Below are 19994 nucleotides of genomic sequence, written 5' to 3'. Positions count from 1 at the left end.
GAATCGTTGTGACGTGGCGTTGCGCTACTGTCGTTTGAAGTGACGACCACTGTTAGCTGGGCTTAAAGTCTTCTCCACTGATGACAGTACGGTAACTTACGTGCTAGTGTACTTAGGTTTCCTCTAAAGTTTTCGGCTACATCTGAGATTATCAGTGGTCGTTAGAGTTGACATTCTATTCCGTTAAAGGTCTGTTTGAATGTCGCTATTTTCAGTGTAACGCAGTGTAACGTTGAATGTTTTGAAGTACCGTTCACGTCGAGTGTGAATCGACCTAAATACTCCACCTCCTAGAATAGTCCTTCACTGTATAGTCTTCACTAATGCTGAAGATCTTTGTATTGAGGCAAAGTGCCCTCATATGGTTCAAAATGTAAATATGGGTGTTGACGTGCGAAAATAGTTGCAAATAATAACTTATAAAATGTAACAAAAACAAATTAATAACTTCTTCCGTCGCGTGCTGCTTGGCGTGTTAAAAAATAACAGTGCAGAATCATATGGAAACTGACTAATTCTCATTCTAAAAACTGAATTATAGTGCTGTAAATATGACTTCAGTTTTTCGGAAACTCGCTGCTGTTAAGATAAAAAATGGGACATTTAATAAAGTTGGCGTCCAGAAAGTCAGCACGTGGTCACCGCTTGCTACAGCTTTCAACAGTAGACCAGCAAGAAAATTAAACTTCAGCATTTCACAAGATGATGTGGTGAGTGCTATGCTTTCTGTTTACCTCTCTGTTTATAGCTATGCCCTTTGTTGAAGATGGCATGTCACACCGAAATATGGATCTCGAGAACAAGATTAGACTAATTACAGCGCTCACAGAGACGTATAAACAATCATTTTTCCCGCTCATCGTACGTGAATGGAAGCTTTTAATAGCTGATGCAATGGGAGCACCGTCTGCCATGCAGTTCGCAGTGTTTTACACAGTATGGATGTAGAAGTAACTGTATATTGTGCAACCATGTGTTGACTAATACACAGCACACTTTTGGTTAAATCGGCTTGTTCATACATCGAATATCTCCTTTTTACCAAAGTGCCAATACACGGCTTCCAAGTCTCGTTTTTCGAACCAGCTGTTTTCACTTGGTGGTCGCATAGTAATGCCACATTAACGAATCGTTGTAAAAACTGCTATGATGTCGGTAAGTTTGTAAACAACGTCAGATTTAGTAGCACAGAACTATTTTATTTGCTACCACACACACATTCGTTAGCTTCGATAACTCGCAGCCAAATTGTTAGCTTTCAACGTAAACTAGACCCAATCAAGATTTCAGAACGCAGGGTGGGGATGTTATTCCAGTTCCATACTCCAACCTCGTCCTGTGTGTATTTGACGCCAGTATTAAACGCTTCTTCGAATATACCTCTTGCCATTCGTAAACATATGATTAAAAATTCACCCAACTCATTTCTTAATTTTTGATAACATAAATGAATTGGGTTGTTTTGTCAGTATAATAGGATGTCGAGTCGTAAACTTTTCATTTCCAAGGTATGTCTTTTTTGTAAGACTTGTAACTATGGAGTTCTTCAGAATCGGTTATTTTATTTTTAAGTTATTATTTATGAAGCAGATTCTACCAGACACCTTCCTTACTCCAAGATTCTGTAGAATAGAAGACCCATTCCGACCGAAATGTTGGTAGGTCCTCTATTTACTGTAACTTCTCAAGTCCAGTGACGAATAGTTTGATGTTATCTAGTTCCGTTTTCTCTGTGTTTTCCTGCTTGTGCCGACTTGATGTAGCCTGACACAGAAGGATCGGGCATGTCATCATGCTCCATAATATTTTACTCTTATAGAATTTAATACAGGTGTTGAAGTAGCTAGGAAAGCTTTTCGTTTCAGACATACTGATCAAGTTTAGCTGCCAGAATGCTTTCAGTAAGGCTGATATATTGACAGCCCACTACCTCTCACATCACAGTCGGGCACCTGACTAACTAAAAGTTTGGTATACTAACCTACCAATGAATGTATAGCTAGTACTAAATCTTGGCAAGCAGTGCTCAGTGCTCAAACATGTCACAGGGCCTTCTCTGACTGTTTCAGTGTGACAGAGCTCAGTGCCTACACAGACAATTGACTTGCGGAATATATACCAGAATGATATCGTGTGATTATGATTAGTGACTATCAGTTTTCACGTGTAGAGCATCTGCACAGTTAATTGACATGTTGAATAGCTACCAGAATGAGATTGTGCGATTATATATAGTGAATATGCCAATGTTCAATTCTATAAGGTAACACGCTCTTCCCAGAAGATTTCAGATGTTTGACTTTGTACTATCTCCAATTCTTTAAAGAGAGTGCCTCTTTCATATTGAAAGGATAATGGATTGACCTGGTAATGACATGGTTGCATAGGTAATCTGTAATTTGATACCAGAGATGACAAAGAATGCAATCAAATGGAGCTAATCACAAATCCAGTTTTATTGAATAAGGTAATTTTAGCATAAAGTAAAACTAATAAACAAAAATATGAAAGATGACATTATAAGTTCATTACATGGCAAGTGATGAAGAGAAAGATAGATATAATGGTACTCAATAACAGAAGAATTATTAAATAGGCTGTTGGTGAAAAGAAGAACAACAACCACAACTTAAAAAGTAAAAATCGAAATTTTATGCTGTATAATGATTTCAGTTGATCAGCTAAGATCTTGGATTGAACCATCAAGACCAGCTATTTGTCATAAAAACTGCCTAAAATATTTCTTGTAAGTTCTTAATAGATACAGAAAGAAAATGGAAAGGCAACTGAGGGCAAGAATAGACGCAGCCATGAAATACATACATCCATTTAACATGTACAGAAAGGAAATACACCTGTAATTGATGTGTTACCAATAAATAATTGAGGTGATAAAAAGTGACCGCTAACCATATAATTGAGGTGCTGAATAATCGAGAGGCAGGCAAATGAGACTGAGAATGTTGGTAATGTTTTGTATGGATACTTTCTCACAGCTAATAGAAAACCTCCACCTTCTCGGAACAGTATACTCATGTGTATGCTGGCATGGATTTAATTGGGCAAGTGTGCTTGTTCGAATTACCTCTGAAGAAGGGTAGGTCTGAAAGCTTAGGATCATTCCGTATTACAAAATTGTTGAGGCTTTTGTGACTGACTGTTGACTTATTGCCAGTTGGCTTTTGTCTTGTGATCTTCAACTGTCATTTATTTAATGATATTTCTGGTGTTTTGTTACTGTGACAGCTAGAGATTACATGTACCTGTTGTGCTAGTGTCTTGAGAGCTTTCCCCTGGTCGTTACCATTGTGGTTCTCCTCTTTGTCATCTGCAACATGTGGAAAAGTGTATGTTGGAATGACCGGACACTCCATCGGTATAACTGAACATAAATGTTAGTAGACAGCTGGGGAAATTAGCCATTGTGGAACACGCACTGTGTTCGGGTGGCTATTTTATAAAATTCACTGACATGCAGCTTCTCACCATGGAGAAGAGCTATCTTGGCTGTTTGTTCAGGGAGGCTATTGAAATTCGTAAACAATACCACAGTTTTAAAAAGAAAGAAGAAAGACTCAACCCAAACGGGTCCTGGATTCTCGTGCGGCAATGAGTGAGTGTTACAGGTAACAAGGGGAGAGCCAAAATGTCCAGGGGAAGGCACCCAGATGTGGTGTGGCACATCCATAACCTCCAACTGTATGCTCACCCCTAGTCTGTTACCAGCGATGTGGTGCCAAACATCAGTCAAAGATCATGAGATGAAAGCCAACAGCCAATATGAGAGGGTGCCCAAAAGAAACCAAACTTTTTTTTATATTATATTATTTATTAAGATTTTAAACACAAACCTTCAGTCCCTGTCAAGTACTCTCCACTTGCAATTTTTTACTATTTTTTTAAACATTGTTTAAATTCATCTTTTGTGATGCTTAACAGTGCCTCCACAATTTTTTTCTTCACCTCAGTAATATCAGCAAAATGCTTTTCCATTATGTGTCTCTATCATTCTTGGAAACAAAAAAAAGTTGGACAGGGCAAGATCGGGTGAGTATGGGGGGTGAGGAACAGAGGTCATACCATTTTTGGTGAATAATTGTATAGACAGAGCTATGGGAGTGGGGACATTGCCATGTTAGAAAAATCAGTCACCTGACTGCTACAAATCAGGCCACTTCCGCCGCACATTGTTGCACAATCTTTACAAACCTTCAAAGTAGAAGACCTGGTTATCTGTCAGACCCTTTAGTAGAAACTCTTGATAGCCTTTGCACATTGAAAAAACGAATAAGCACTTTTAATGTTTGATTTCGCCTTTTGAGCATTCTTGGGGCGAGGGGAACTTGATGTCTTCCACTGGCTTGACTGTTGCCTTGATTGAGGATTGTAAGAATAGCATCAGTTTTATCATCTGTGATAATTTTTGGATCATTTCAGAGCACAGAGAGCTTCCATGTTTTTTATTGCCAGTCGTGGCACAGATTTGCATCCAGCCTTTTCATTCCCAAAGGGTGTGTCACAATTTGCTTCACTGAACTGCATGTCACTACTGACAGCTCCATAATTACAGTGGTCCATCTTCAATCTTTGTTGGTGAATGCATGAATGTTTCCAACATTTCCGAACACTTGACCTGTCCCCACATCATTGTCCTTATATGCCGTTTTTAAAATTCCAAGAGTTTCTGTTCCACTTTTTCCAAGCAAAAAGCAAAAGTTCACTGCCACACACTGTTAACGAAAATCAGCCGTTACAAAAACAGTTGTCACTATAAACTCTGTCGAAACTAATCCTGACCTCTTTCAGTGATGGCACTTGGCTTACTGACTCTGAAATGTTTGCTGTATGTGCTCCTAGTGGCCAATCAAGGTACTACAAAAACTCTGCCCACCAAAATTTAGTTCAGTTCCTTTTGGATACCCCCCACATATGTTCTCAATCTTGTTGATATTCCAATCACTGATTGCATCTTGTGTACTGGGACTTGGTATCTTCACTCGACTTCCATTATTTATAATCCACCAAGAATTTTAGTTAACGGTAATAACAGTGGAGATGAATGATGAAATTGAAACTTTCAGAATTATTCACAGGTTTCCTACATATGAAATCATAGCTGAATAATTCCTGCAAGGTAATAATAATTTTGATTTAAAAGTTAGAGGACAAAGAAAATTTAAGGAACTGTAAAAGCCCATTCCCCATGAATGTTAATGCGATGGGGTGGTTTGCATGCCTCAACTATACAAATAGCCATTCTGTAGGTGCAGGCACATTGGAAAGGTACCTGTGAGAGGTCAGACTAAGAGGAGGCAACAACCTAATGAGTAGGTACAGTGGTAATTGACTGATGTGGTCTTGGAACTTAAGTCTGTTGGTCTTGTTGTGCTGGTACTGTGAATAACTGAGAAGAATGGGAAACTACAGCTGTTATTTTCCCAAGGGCATGCAGCTATACTGCATGGCTTGATGATGGTGGTGATGGCGTCCTCTTGGATATAATACTGCAAGGGTTTTGTGGAGGGGGCAGGGGAAAAAGAATTGGCATTCTATGAGTTAGAATGTGCAATGCTAGGCCTCTTAATTGGGTCAGGCAGTTACAGAATTTAAAAAGAAATGTATGTAAGTTGAAGAAGTTATAGTGGGGATTAATGAAGTGCAGTGGCAGAATGTGAAGCAGACAAATGTAAACAGAAGTCTAAAAAAAGTGAGGCTGACAAAAAGAGATGGGAAAGCAGAAATAGTTATAGGAGAAATACAAAGCTGTAGAAGCAGACATGGCCATGGGAAAGGGGAAAGATAAAATAGATACCACCTATACAAAAATTAAAGAACCCTTTGGAGAAAAGAAGTATCTATATGAATGTTAAGACTTCAGGTGGCAAGCCAATGCCAAGCGAAGGAGGAAAGGTCAAAAGACAGAAGGAACATATATAAAGGCACTACAAGGAAAAATAAATTGGAGACAGTATTATAGACTAGCAAGATGGAGTAATTAAGATGACATGGACAATGTACTGTGCAAAGAATTTGACAGATGACTGCAAGACTTAATCCAACATAAGGCCTGTGGACTGGATAGCATTCTCTTAGAACTATTGTGGTTCTTGGGAGAGCTAGTCTTGACAAAACTATTCCACCTGATGTAAGAGACAGAAAAAATAATACCGCCTGTCTTCAAGCAGGATTTAATAATTCCAGCCCCCACCCCAAAAGAGGTCCTGACAGTTAGGAGTATTAGTGAACCACAATGTTAATAAGTCATTGCAAAGTACTAACATGAATTATTTATAGATGAATGGGAAGACTAGGAGTTGCTGACCTTGGGGAAGGTCAGTCTGGGTTTTGGAGAAATGTAGGAACACATGATGCAATGTTGACCATGTGGCTTATGTTAGAATCAGGAAGAAGGAAGGCCAACCTATGTTACATCATTTATGGATTTAGAGAGAGCTTTGGGCAATGTTGACTCGAATACACTCTTTGAAATCCTGAAAGTAGCAGGAATAAAATACAGGTAGCAAAATGTTATCTACAGCTTGTAACCAGATGGTAGTTGTAGGAGTCAAAGTACGTGAAAGGGGGGCAGTAGTTGAGAATGGAATGGCACAGAGTTGTACCCTATTTGTTGTGTACATTGAGAAAACTTTGAAAGAAGCAAAGAAGAAATTAGGAAAGGGAATTAACGTTCATGGAGGAGATGTTACAATTTTGAGGCTTGCTAATGACATTGGAATTCTGTCAAAGATGGTAAAAGATGTAGAACAGCAGTTAGATGGAATGAACAGTGTCTTGAAATAGGTTTTAAGATGAATGTTATCATAAGTAAAACAAGGGTAACAGAATAAAGTCAAATCAGATAGGTCAATTCCAAGAGTCATGCGAAAACTGCCAAGCAAAACAGATGGTACTGTTTTCAGGAGAATGACTCAGAATATGACATTTGTGGACAACATACACTGTGTGATCAAAAGTATCCGAACACCCCCAAAAACATAAGTTTTTCATATTAGGTGCATTGTGCATCACCTACTGCCAGGTACTCCATATCAGTGACCTCGGTACGCATTACACTTTGTGAGAGAGCAGAATGGGGCACTCCGCGGAACTCACAGACTTCGAACGTGGTCAGGTGATTGGGTGTCACTTGTGTCATACGCCTATATGTGAGATTTCTGCACTCCTAAAAATTCCTAGGTTCACTGTTTTCGATGTGATAGTGAAGTGGAAACGTGAAGGGACACATACAGCACAAATATGTACAGACTGATCACATCTGTTGATTGACAGAGACCGCCGACAGTTGAAGAGGGCCGTTATGTGTAATAGGCAGACATTTATTCACACCATCACACAGGAATTCCAAACTGCATCAGGATCCACTGCAACTACTGTGACAGTTAGGCGGGAGGTGAGAAAACTTGAATTTCATGGTCGAGCAGCTGCTCATAAGCCATACATCACGCTGGTAAATGCCAAATGACACCTCGCTGGGTGTAAGGAACGTAAACATTGGATGATTGAACAGTAGAAAAATGTTGTGTGGAGTGACGAATCGTGGTACACAATGTGGTGACCTGATGCCAGGGTGTGGGTATGGCGAATGCCCGGTGAATGTTATCTGCCAGTGTGTGTACTGACAATAGTAAAATTCAGAGGTGGTGGTGTTCTGGCATGATCGTGTTTTTCATGGAGGGGGCTTGCACCCCTTGTTGTTTTGCATGGATCTATCACAGCACAGGCCTAAATTGATGTTTTAAGCACCTTCTTACTTCCCACTGCTGAAGAGCAATTCGGGGATGGCGACTGCATCTTTCAACACTATTGGACACCTGTTCATAATCACGGCCTGTGGCGGAGTGGTTACATGACAATAACATCCCTGTAATGGACTGGCTTGTGCAGAGTCCTGATCTGAATCTTATAGAACACCTTTGGGATATTTTGGAATGCCGACTTCATGCCAGGTCTCACCGACCAACATCGTTACCTCTCCTCAGTGCAGCAGTCCTTGACGAATGGGATGACATTCCCCAAGAAACCTTCCAGTGCCTGATTGAATGTATGCCTGCGAGAGTGGAAGCTGTCATCAAGGCTAACGGTGGGCCAACACTGTAATGAATTCCAGCATTACTGATGGAGGTCTTCATGAACTTGTAAGTCATTTTCAGCCAGGTGTCAGATTGCTTTTTATCACGTAGTGTAACATGCTTGGATGAAGTAGAGAGTATTTGCTGGAAAACTATGTAGTTTTTGAATGTGAAGTAGCAGTACTTGGCCTGGTCATACCTAAGGAAAAAAATGCAAAATATGTTATCAATACCAGAAAAAAACAAGGTGGAGAGGTGCTGACCAGTTTGAAGAGTCTTAAAGAGTCGACCACTTCAAGCATTTGAGAGGAATAGTTATTGAAGATAATATGGTACCATCAGAGATAAAGGCAAGAAGCTGCAGGTAACAGGTGCTGTTACAGCTTCTTTAAGTCATTGAACTTATTGGAGTCCTCTAAAATTTCAAGACAGTTGAAGATGCCAGTTTACAAAACAATTATTAAACCAGTTGTAATGTATGTGTCCTAAATGTGGACAATAACACAGCAGGTCAGAAATGCCTTGGATGGGTGGGGACAGAAAGTACTGTGCAATGAGACAGTATTTGAAACTGGTGTCTGGAGAATTATTACCTATGCAGAACTGTACGAAATCTAAAAAAATCCACTGTCACCATAGATGTAAAGGCACGAAAATTACTGTGACTTGGGCACATGCAAAGAATGGAAGAACAGCAAGTGCCAAAGAAGGTGCTAATGGCAAAGCCAGAGGGTAGCCACTCAATGGGGAGACCTAGATTGTGATGGCTGGATGATATAGAAACGAATGTGAGAAAGTTGGGAATACATAACAGGAGAAGCCTGCTGAAGTATAGAGAAGACTGGAGGAGACTGGTGGTTGACAAAGCATCGGCCCTTCATGGACAGTAGTGCCTGGAAAAGGAGGAGGATGTTCTGAAGGTATGACATTAGGAAAAGAAGAATTAAAACTAGTAATTGAACTGGGCAGCAAAATAATTGATGATGGTTGAAGTATAGACTATGTAAAATGTGGACTGGCAAGAAAAGAAATTATGAAAAACAGGAATTTGTTAACATTGTACATCAGTGGTTCCCAACCTTTCTTAGACCATTAGCCCTGAGTGCAATCTGACATTAGCTAGTACCCCAGGCCCCCTCCCCCGCATTATCACCTAACTAAACTGTAGATTGAAAGACTTTTCTGGGAACACTTTTATTTTTAAAATAATTAAAGATGAATGATATTTAATTTGTGTGTGTGTTTTTTTAGAATGAATGATGGAGGAATTCATGGTGCATCGAAACTGCTGCCCACAACTCCTCCTCAGAAAAGAAAGCTAACAGTGCATAGTAAGGGTAAACAAGTTCAAATGTGTGCACTGCACTTACCGTTTGTAGATCACTTCTTTGCCATACTCCTTACTTCTGGACTGGCAGAAACTGGACGACTTCATGCTGTTAACGCTTTGTGCCTAACCACTCATATAATAATAATAAAACTGTGTACAGCACTATAGTAGCCCTTATGTAGATAGTGCTGTGTTGTACTGCTAATTAATTCATTTATCTGAATCAATTTCTGGACTATTGTAGGTACTATCTACAGCTTCGAAAAGACATTTTCTGGAAATATTTAGCATTTGTTATGTATATGTCTCACTTTTATTATCAGCAATGAATGGGACAAAGCTCAACATATGTGTGTACTGGGTGAACTATGTGAGGAATCTATAACCTCCGCCTCATTAATGTTACTAATTGAGAAAAAGTAGTTATTTATAATTTATATAATCAATATTAGAGTCTTACAGAATTGTTGTCAGATAGATTATATAATGGTAAGACAGAGATTTAGGAACCAGGTTTTAAATTGTAAGACATTTCCAGGGGCGGATGTGGACTCTGACCACAATCTATTGGTTATGACCTGTAGATTAAAACTGAAGAAACTGCAAAAAGGTGGGAATTTAAGGAGATGGGACCTGGATAAACTAAAAGAACCAGAGGTTGTACAGAGATTCAGGGAGAGCATAAGGGAGCAATTGACAGGGATGGGGGAAATAAATACAGTAGAAGAAGAATGGGTAGCTTTGAGGGATGAAGTAGTGAAGGCAGCAGAGGATCAAGTAGGTAAAAAGATGAGGGCTAGTAGAAATCCTTGGGTAACAGAAGAAATATTGAATTTACTTGATGAAAGGAGAAAATATAAAAATGCAGTAAGTGAAACAGGCAAAAAGGAATACAGTATTGAATAGGATTGGGGAGAAGAGAAGTTTGTGGCACAACTTGACCAGAAGAAGGGATCGGTTGGTAGGACATGTTCTGAGGCATCAAGGGATCACCAATTTAGTATTGGAGGGCAGCGTGGAGGGTAAAAATCGTAGAGGGAGACCAAGAGATGAATACACTAAGCAGATTCAGAAGGACGTAGGTTGCAGTAGGTACTGGGAGATGAAAAAGCTTGCACAGGATAGAGTAGCATGGAGAGCTGCATCAAACCAGTCTCAGGACTGAAGACCACAACAACAACAACAGAATTGTGAAAATCAGGGGGTAATTACCCCCAGGTTGGGAACCACCATTGTACATGAATATAAGTAATGGAATATTTTGGATAGAATGACAACATAATGGAAAGAATAGGACACCTAAAGTAGTATATGAATTATAATAACTGATGATGGTAGAATTAGAGATGATATGAAATGCACACTAGCTATAGCAAGAAAAGCATTTCTGAAAAAGAGGATTTTTTAACAACAGTACTATGAAAAGTGTAGATTGCTAATCACCAAGTAGAGGAGATGTTGAGTCGTGGACAGGCACAACAAAAAGATTGCTGTACATGTGAGCTTTTGGCCAAACGACCTACTTCTAACATAGAGAACACACATGCACATTCACGTCAGCACAACTCACCCACACATGACCAATGTTTCTGCCCACAGAGGCCTAAATTAAGAATCAGATGAAGATTAAGATTAAAGTATAATATTACAGCTCTGCTGATGGCAATAATCAAAATGTTGTAATAAATGAAAATATATTAGGCTAAGTGATGGCTTTGTTCTCAAAAGTCCACAAATGTTGTAGACTCTTTTAAGGAATTTATTTGTTTTATTAATAATTGCTGCATATTGACATTAAAAATATGCACTTCCTGAATGAGGGGCTTGGTGGCCTTTGAATAGTACAGCAAGGCTGCATAAGATATGATAAGGGGCAGGAGGGTATAGTCCAATATAGCAAAGACAAGCTTGATCCTTACAAAAAATTTATACAAATAGGGAAACACAAGGATTGCAGAGATCAGCTTTCAGTTCCAATAAGCCACAGCTTGTGTTTCAACTTTTTAATTTTGTGATAGTTTGTTTCCAAGTTATACAAACAGTATTTACTGCTGATCTTATTTATAGCTAGTACACTTTGCTTAAAACAACACTGTGATTGGCATTTCAGTGAGTCAGGTGAAAGAGGTCTGGTGCCAGTCAACTCCAGCTCTATTGCAGGCTGTATGATGCACTAGCTATTTTTTTTTAAAAGCAATGAGCCTTGCCAAGTTAGGCAGTTACATGGGGTGGATGGGAAGACCCAATTATACTGTAATTTGTATCAGTTGTAGAGCACATGGTTTGCTGCTACTGCTGGCAAACACTGCCACCTACTACTGACATCTACCAGTTACAAAGTTATTTTATTTAAGCTATACTGCTGCTTCTTTAACAGCATGCAGCTGCACAGGATGTGACACTCCTTTAGAGCTTTATGATTGAGATAGTTCCATATGAAACAAATGTGTAGCAAACAGAACATATTCTATGTAATTTTATCTGTATTGCCATGTTGCTTTTCTATGACATTGTGCCACTGCTTTCAACTAAATGTTTTTATCTGAATGCTTGCTTTCCTTTTCTGAAAGGGTCTGTTTGGACTGCCAGAACTACGAACCTATGACGGGTTTTATTCCATGAAAGAGAATGCTGTTTTGGAAACAGACAAACTAATAGCTGAGTCATGTGATCCAAACAGGTAAATATATTTTGAAGTACAGTATGTAGGTGCGGAGAATAATTTTTATGAATGTATACAGGGTGTCAGGAAGAGAGGTACTTGCTTTGAGGGATGATAATCTTGGTGGTTCTGAACAAAAAACATAATATAGACATGTGCCCTCTTCTGAATGGTTTCTGAGATAGAACACCTTTAATGTCAGTTTTGTATGTTTATCTAACTTAAAAACTGCAACCTGCAGTGAGAACCTGTCACAGCACAAATTTAAAGTACCATAAATTTTGTATAAAAAAGGCCCCTTCATTTTTTCTCTAGGGTTAATAGTTTGAGGTAGTTTCCTGACTTGATAGACCACAAGTGTCCTATATCAAATTGTTCATTTTGAATTTGTTCACACTGCTGTGGTACATTGTAAACAGTGATAATGTACTGAATAATGTAAAAAGTAAATAACAATGTCCATTAAACTAGTTCTATCTTGGAAACAATTCAGAACAGGGCATATGTCCATATGAATTTTTTGTGTTCAGAATCACCGATACTGTCATCCCTGAAAGTATGTAGCCTTCCTTCTGACTCATTGTGTATGAAACTGCTCAGCATTTTTTATCGGAAATTTAAAATTTAAGTTATAATTCCATACTGAAATTAGTAATTCAGAAGAATTGTATGAACCAAGGACACCTGTAAATGACCATTTGGGGAGGGGTCGGGGAGGCAAGACCTAGGGTTACGGGGCATTTTTAATATTTTGGGAGACAAATGGTGACTTGTAAGTACACATAAGAAGGTCCCCTTTCTGACTCTATTAAAAACCTGCATAATATCAACTTTTAAATCATTTTCTTGACTTAATAACACTTGACTGTACCATATTTCTTTCCTTTCCGTGAGATGTATGGCGGGGGTGGGGTGTATGGACTCCCTTGCCCCTCTGGTATGGGCACCTATGATATCTACATTTTTTTGTATGAAATGTAGTTTATGAATTGGTTAGTTCTGTAAGTAAAACAAAAGTTTTTTGTTTTAGAGTTTCTGTGTCTAATTAAAGGGATGTTATGTCATTAACTGCAGTAGTAACTGTACATTCGTTTAAATTATGGGCATTCTTTAAAATAGTAAGAGGGTTGTTTATTCAAACATCAATGCCACATAAAATGAGCGCGAAATGCACAACCATAAAACTGTGGGTACATAGTAAGGATGTATAGACTCAATCAGTTTAAGTTTTTAGTAATTTCCCTGAATTACATCCTGTAAATGCTGAATTGGTTTCTCCACTGAGGTAACATCTTAAGTTATTGGTGCACCTTAAGTGACGTGACTATTGACAGGATGTTGGTAACACTGCAGTAGAATCTTATTTTGTGTAGAAATTTTTTAAGCCAAATTTTTGCCTATATCACAAAATGATAATTCTTATGGGCTTACTATTTAAACATACAACAAACATCTTTGGTGTGAAATGTGGCTTGACTATGCATGGGGAAAATGCTAGCGAATTTATATAGACTCACTTTCCTTGTATAAACTACTACATTATTGATTTGTAGAGCATGGCTATCTGGGAGTCAAAGACAAGGAGCATATTATGAATCAAGCTGCCATAGTCACTTGTCACATTTCAAGCCGGAGCAAATGATATTTATAGCAAATGACTTGTTGGGAGCTTGAGGGTATTGAACATTAATTTTCAATGGACATCTCAGAAATGTCTGTAACCTTAAATTATTGTTTGGAGAGCGCTATTATTTCTTATGTTTATAACTTAATATCACAGTATTAAAACATAAAAGAAACTGTTGTCCCAGAATGAAGCAAGAAAAGTGGTTCATCATTTTGTAACAGTAAGTGACAATAGTATTCTCCTGACGTAATAAGTCTTGAATACAGTAAAATCTACCTTAATCAGATTATGTAATTTTCTCAAATCCAAAACATGAATATGGTTTCTAACATTGAGCAGTAAGTAATAAAAGTACTAAAACACCTGGGTGAGATGGAAATGCAGTAAATGGACAAAAATATGGAAATGCCAAGAATACAACACATTACCTAATATGGTATAGGAAAACTATTGGCATTCAAAACAGGTTTCAGTTCTCTTGAAATGGGTAACTACAAGTCCTGTATGCTTTTCAATGGAATCTTATACATTCTTCCTGAAAAATAGTGGCAAGTTCTGGTAATAATGATGATGGAGGTGGATAACAATCACACACTCTTCTCTCCAAAGTAGACTGCAGAGACTCAATAATATTGAGATCTTGTGACTGTAGTGACAAGGGAAGGTGGCACAATTCATCTTTGTCCTCGCAAAACCAGTTTTGGACGATGCATGCTATGTGAAGAGGGGCCTGTTGCCTTGGAACACAGTATCACTATTGGGGAACAAACATGTCACCATGGGGTGGATTTGATCAGTCAAAATAGTCACATAATTTTTGGTTGTAATGTGACCTTTCAGAGTAGCCATGGGGCCCATGGAATACCATGATATGACTGCCTGAATCATAAGTAAATCACCAAATCTCCACAGTAGTTCACTCTGGGGGTGTATACTCAGCTAGATGTTGATTACAGTGACTTTCTTCAATTGTACCATAGGTTTTGTGGTTTCAGCACCACATTTTCCTGTTCAGGCATTTGCATCACTGATGAGTAGTTTTGGAATCTAGCTTGCCTGTAGTTCCCAGTTTGCAGAGCCCCCTTTGTTTTGTTTTGGTGCTGATAACACCCACAAGTGTGACACTCAGTTCTGCAGTGACTTTCACAGCTTTTGTCCTGTTATTTCTTGTCACAATCCTTTTCAGTGACCACCTGTCATAATCACTCAACACACACTTTTGTCCATGATGTGACTTAGAAGCTAATGTATTTCTGCTTTCTCTGTATGTGGTGAAAAGCTTTGATATGCTGGTTCTTGAAACACCAAACACTTCTGCTACCTTGGTAGAAAGACCGAGAGTGCCAAGCACCGGCTAGTGAGGTACGACTCAGGAGACTTGGTATGAATTTTTACACCTGTGCAGAACGTGGTAGTACTGGTTGGAAAAGTTACCAAAGTGCTACTGTGGGCTGTATTGTATCCTTTTTCACTTGTTGATCAGCATATGCAAAGTCAAGGCATATGACAATTCACAAAGAAGAAAAATGAACATTCCACATATGAAGCCCTACTACAATCCTGAGATGCCAATTGACTATGTGGGCTTATTGTTCCACGAAACTGAAACCTGCTCAATGCGAGAGGCTACCTTCGATAGTCGTCATAATGAAGAGGATGTGACTAACACAGCCAGAATGTCAGGACCCACCTGTACTGCCATGAAGTCTGCCATTGACAAGATTTGGATCAGAGATGACTAAGAATTTTGCATGTGTGCGGAGTTCTGTCTCCTGGCTGTACACTTCCCCTGATTTCATGCCGTGCTGTCTGTGTGGGCACAGGGCTAAACTGTGAATGTGGCTCATTTAGATGGCAGTGCAACTGCACAAGAAATACTGAATGTCTCGCAAGGTGCTTGATTTCGTATTTCATAATAATGTGTATCACAAACACTAAATTTTCAGTATTATGTAATTATTTTTAGCGTACTGAATACATAAAATTTATATCTCGTACAAACTGTCTTCATACTGGCAGTTTATCACTAAGGTTGCCATGTAATTGTGACTCAATTAGTTTCATAATTAAAAATAGCCTTCTGCATACATTCGTTGATCAAAACATTGTATCATGTTTGCAACCTCATTATGGAAATGATGGAAATGTGGACGCTCCTTCTGAGGAAAACAATGTAGAACTCCTAGACAGTTTTATTGAAAAAGAATAAATGTTTTAAACAGCAATTGCATTGCAGATCGATCGGTTCCATCTGTGCTTGTATAGGTCCACTTTCAACTAAAACACTACCTAAAACAGCTGGGAAGTAGATATGAGGCAGCAGCCAGCTGAGACAGATGCAGCAACAGGGAGGTAACCGATTTTGTGAATTTTACGAGTTCCTAACAAGGAGCAAATTTTATAATATCATCAATGTGCTTTAATAGTTTAGTTTCTCTAGTTTCTGCATGTTAATTTAATGTCTAATAGCCACAGTTTTCACATTTTCTTTTGAATCAGAAAAGTAAACTGATTTTGTGACATATTGCAAGTTCGTAATCTTTTGAATCTCTCCGTATTAATCTTGTTGTGACTTGGCAAGACAGCCAAGTCACTATGAGGTGAAGCCAAAAGGCACGCGCTTAAGCTCACGCAGGCTGGCGCAAGGTCTGGAACAGTTAAGGGAATTAATAGTAGCAAATAAAGTACGTAGTTGATGTAATACTTAACTTTAATCCATAATTGGTGTACATCGCTCTTGTTGATACATCAATAATAATCTCAATACAAACTGGTAATGGCGCCTTGCTAGGTCGTAGCAAATGACGTAGCTGAAGGCTATGCTAACTATCGTCTCGGCAAATGAGAGTGTATTTGTCAGTTAACCTTTTCTAGCAAAGTCGGCTGTACAACTGGGGCGAGTGCTAGTAAGTCTCTCTAGACCTGCCATGTGGCGGCGCTCGGTCTGCAATCACTGACAGTGGTGACACGCGGGTCCGACGTATACTAACGGACCACGGCCGATTTAAAGGCTACCACCTAGCAAGTGTGGTGTCTGGCGGTGACACAACAAATCTAATTTATTAGACACAGCTCCTGGGTTTGCGTCAGTGTCTAGAGTTCCGCAGCAGGTGCAGATAGTCCGCTTATCTGGATAGTTTAGTTTTCCAAGTCATTTAGTATGGGCAGGGACTGTGATTGTTGTGTGCAGATGCGAGCCGAGTTGGTGAAACTTTGCTCTCAACTCCAGGCTGCGATGGCATTGGTTACACAGCTTGAGGCTGCAGTGGGTTGGCACCACTGTTGTGGGCCGGCCGTGGGCATCCAATGGATGTCCAACACGTCCGAGTCCGCCGATCGGTCCTCACTGGTGGCCAGCCCAGTTACTACTCCCATTGAGATTGACCCCTCACCTGTGTTCGAGTGGGAGGTTGCCCTGGGGCACAGCAGGCAGCGAAAGACATCCAGGCGGCCATACGTAAGGTCTCCCCGGTTTGTCTTAGAAACAGGTTCCAGGTGCTGTCTGTGGCCGACATTGTCGCTGAGCCAGATGCTGTCCCCTATCCTGGTTCAGAGGAAACCTCTCAGCCTGCAAGATCCGGACAGTCACAGAGGGTGGGATTATTGGTAGTTGGGAGCCCCAACTTTAGGCGCCTAATGGGGCACCTTAGGGACATGGCTGCCAAAAGGGGAAATGAAACCAATGTACACTCTGTGTGCATACCGATGGAATCATTCCATGAAGAACACAGGATACAGCATAGTCGACAGGACTGATTGCGGACCTCTGGTACAGAGCAGAGTGGAGAGTCTGAATCAGAGGCTCAGACGGTTCTATGACCGTGTAGGCTGCAGATTCCTCGACATGCGCCAAAGGGTGGCTGGGTTTTGGGTTCTGCTGAGTAGGTCAGGTGTCCACTATATGCAAGAGGCAGCTACACAGGTAGCAGAGGCTGTGTGGCATGGACTGGGCGGTTTATTAGGTTATCGGGTCTCGGGGAAAACACAAGAAGGGCTTCAGTCACAAAGGGTGCAGGCCGAATACAGAAAGAACGTAGATACAGGAACCATTGGTATAACAGTTGTAAATTGTCGTAGCTGTGTTGGGAATGTACCAGAGCTTCAAGTGCTAATAGAAAGCACTGATGCTCATATTGTTATAGGCACTGAAAGCTGGCTAAAGCCAGAGATAAGCTCAGCTGAAATTTTTGTGAAGAACCTAACGGTGTTTCGAAAGGATGGCCTAAATGGACATACCAACATGGCGGCGAGTGAGTGCCATGCGTTAGCCTGGCTCGCAAGTTTACGTGAAATCTGGAGGTGTTTTAAGCAGTTAGGCTAGTCTACATATACTAAAGCCGTATATCTACTGCCGAGTGTCGTATTTTACATCACATACTGAGCACCAATTACACGGAATCGCACTAAAAATGGAAAACCGCCGAACAACGCGGAGTGCAGCCAACGGCCAGGCCGGCGACAGCGCAGGCGTGGAGTCTACACCGGGAGCTGCGACCGCTCCGCCCGGGATCGCTGACATCGCCGCACTCGTGAAGGCTGAGGTGAGTGCCGCGCTGCAGGCTAAGGAGACGCTCGGGCTTGGGCTCGTTGTTCAAACCATCACTGGTGCTGTCACTGCAGCAGTGACGGACAAAATACAGAAAACTCTGGAGGCGAATGCGAGCAAGATCCGTGCACTGGACGCATTGTTAAAAGTAAGTGAGGAGAAATCACGACTGCTCGAACAGAAATTGATCGAGAAGACGGACGAGCTCGAACAATATCAGAGACGCAATAATCTCAGACTGTTCGGCATTCCAGAGAGCAGCAGAGAGAACACAGATGAACTTGTGATAAACCTTGTCCAAGAAAAGCTAGGCGTGCAGGTGACTCTGGGTGACATTGACAGAAGTCATAGAGTGGGTCGTAAGTCGCCAGGTTCTACAAAACCAAGACCTATAATAGTGAAATTTATGTCGTATAGGAAGAGATCTGAAATCTTCAGAGCAAAGAAGAATCTCGCGAAGTCGGGTCTGACAGTACGCGAGGATCTGACCTCTGAAAGACTAAACATTTTGAAGAGCGCGATTTCGATATTTGGGCTACATAACGTATGGACAAATGACGGCAGGATAATGGTTAAGACCGAAAACGGAAAGAAAACAATTTGCAGTGTTAATGAACTCGAAAGCCTGTGCTTTAGAAGCTAAATCATGTCTAATCTTGCTGCCACTAACCTGTATGTTTATATTGTTTACACTGTCAACCATATCATAACTAATGTATTATCAAATTGTTCGTTTCTCTAAATAACTATTTTTTATATCTCTAATTATTTTTTCTCGTGTAATATTTGTTATTATTTGTATTATCAACTTTCCGTTTCTCCACATAACTATTTTCATTTTTAATTGTTTTTCTCATGTAATTTTGCTAATTATTGCATAAGGTAGTCTCACTTCCATCCTTAATTAGCAACCCACCATCATACTTTAGCTGTTATCCTCATAAGTGCAATTAATATCACACTCTGTCATAACGTGCAGATTACTCCCGTTGTATTTAGCGAAATTCCTTCCCCTACCAGCCCACGGCTACTTCCATAACCGTTGCAGACCTCGCTGACCTTGGCCGCAGATCCCGTTGTCTCCCCGGGGACCTACCCCCTCCCCCTCCCGGCCGCTTTCACTGCACAGAACTGGGAGGACACTCCCTCACCCGCCTCTCCTTCACACGCCTTCCGCATTCCTCATGCCAGACCCTCTTGTCACCGCCAACCACGACCCGCAAACATCGGTCGGCAGCCTCCTCGGGCAATCAACACCCGAACACACCAAGCTGCATATTGCACATGCAAATGTCCAGTCTCTGCCAGCTCACTTCGACGAGTTCAAATATATATTTCAAACTGCTGATATACACGTAATACTTTTGTCAGAGACTTGGCTCAAACCAAGTATTCCTACAACTTCCGTAAACCTAGATGGCTATATCTTTCTCAGGCACGACAGATGCAACAGACGAGGGGGCGGAGTGGGGGCGTACATACGCTCTGATTTGTCACCTACAGTACTACACACATCCGACAACAATGTAGATAAACAAGTGGAATATATGTTCATAGAGATCAAATCACTTAACAGAAAGTGCTTAATATGTGTCCTTTACAAACCTCCTAAAGTAGGTGGGTTCGCCTGCTTCGAAACTGCCCTCTCTAGTCTCGAATCGTCATATGAACATGTAATTATAGCTGGTGACACTAACATTAATTTTCTGTGCAATAGTCCTTCCACTGGGAAATTTAAG

General features: G+C 40.3%; 1 protein-coding gene across 4 annotated transcripts in view; it reads left to right on the top strand.

The window, feature by feature from the left end:
- Nucleotides 1-340: 340 nt before the first annotated feature.
- The window catches only part of LOC126477410 (mitochondrial intermediate peptidase), a 130835-nt gene continuing 111181 nt past the window's right edge, over nt 341-19994 (top strand). Inside the window, exons 1-2 of one of the 4 annotated variants that reach the window (XM_050103613.1) lie at nt 341-710; nt 11991-12100. In XM_050103613.1, coding sequence (XP_049959570.1) covers nt 552-710; nt 11991-12100 — 269 coding nt within the window. In that variant the 5' untranslated portion in view covers nt 341-551. Of the gene's footprint in view, nt 711-2334; nt 2468-11990; nt 12101-15945; nt 16062-19994 lie in introns of those variants that run through there. The other 3 variants (XM_050103614.1, XM_050103615.1, XM_050103616.1) reach the window with 3 other exon arrangements.

Source organism: Schistocerca serialis, chromosome 1 (genome assembly GCF_023864345.2).
Source record: "Schistocerca serialis cubense isolate TAMUIC-IGC-003099 chromosome 1, iqSchSeri2.2, whole genome shotgun sequence".
NCBI classification, from domain to species: domain Eukaryota; kingdom Metazoa; phylum Arthropoda; class Insecta; order Orthoptera; family Acrididae; genus Schistocerca; species Schistocerca serialis.
Note: the sequence above shows the minus strand (reverse complement) of the source record. Positions and strands in the feature narration are given on the sequence as shown.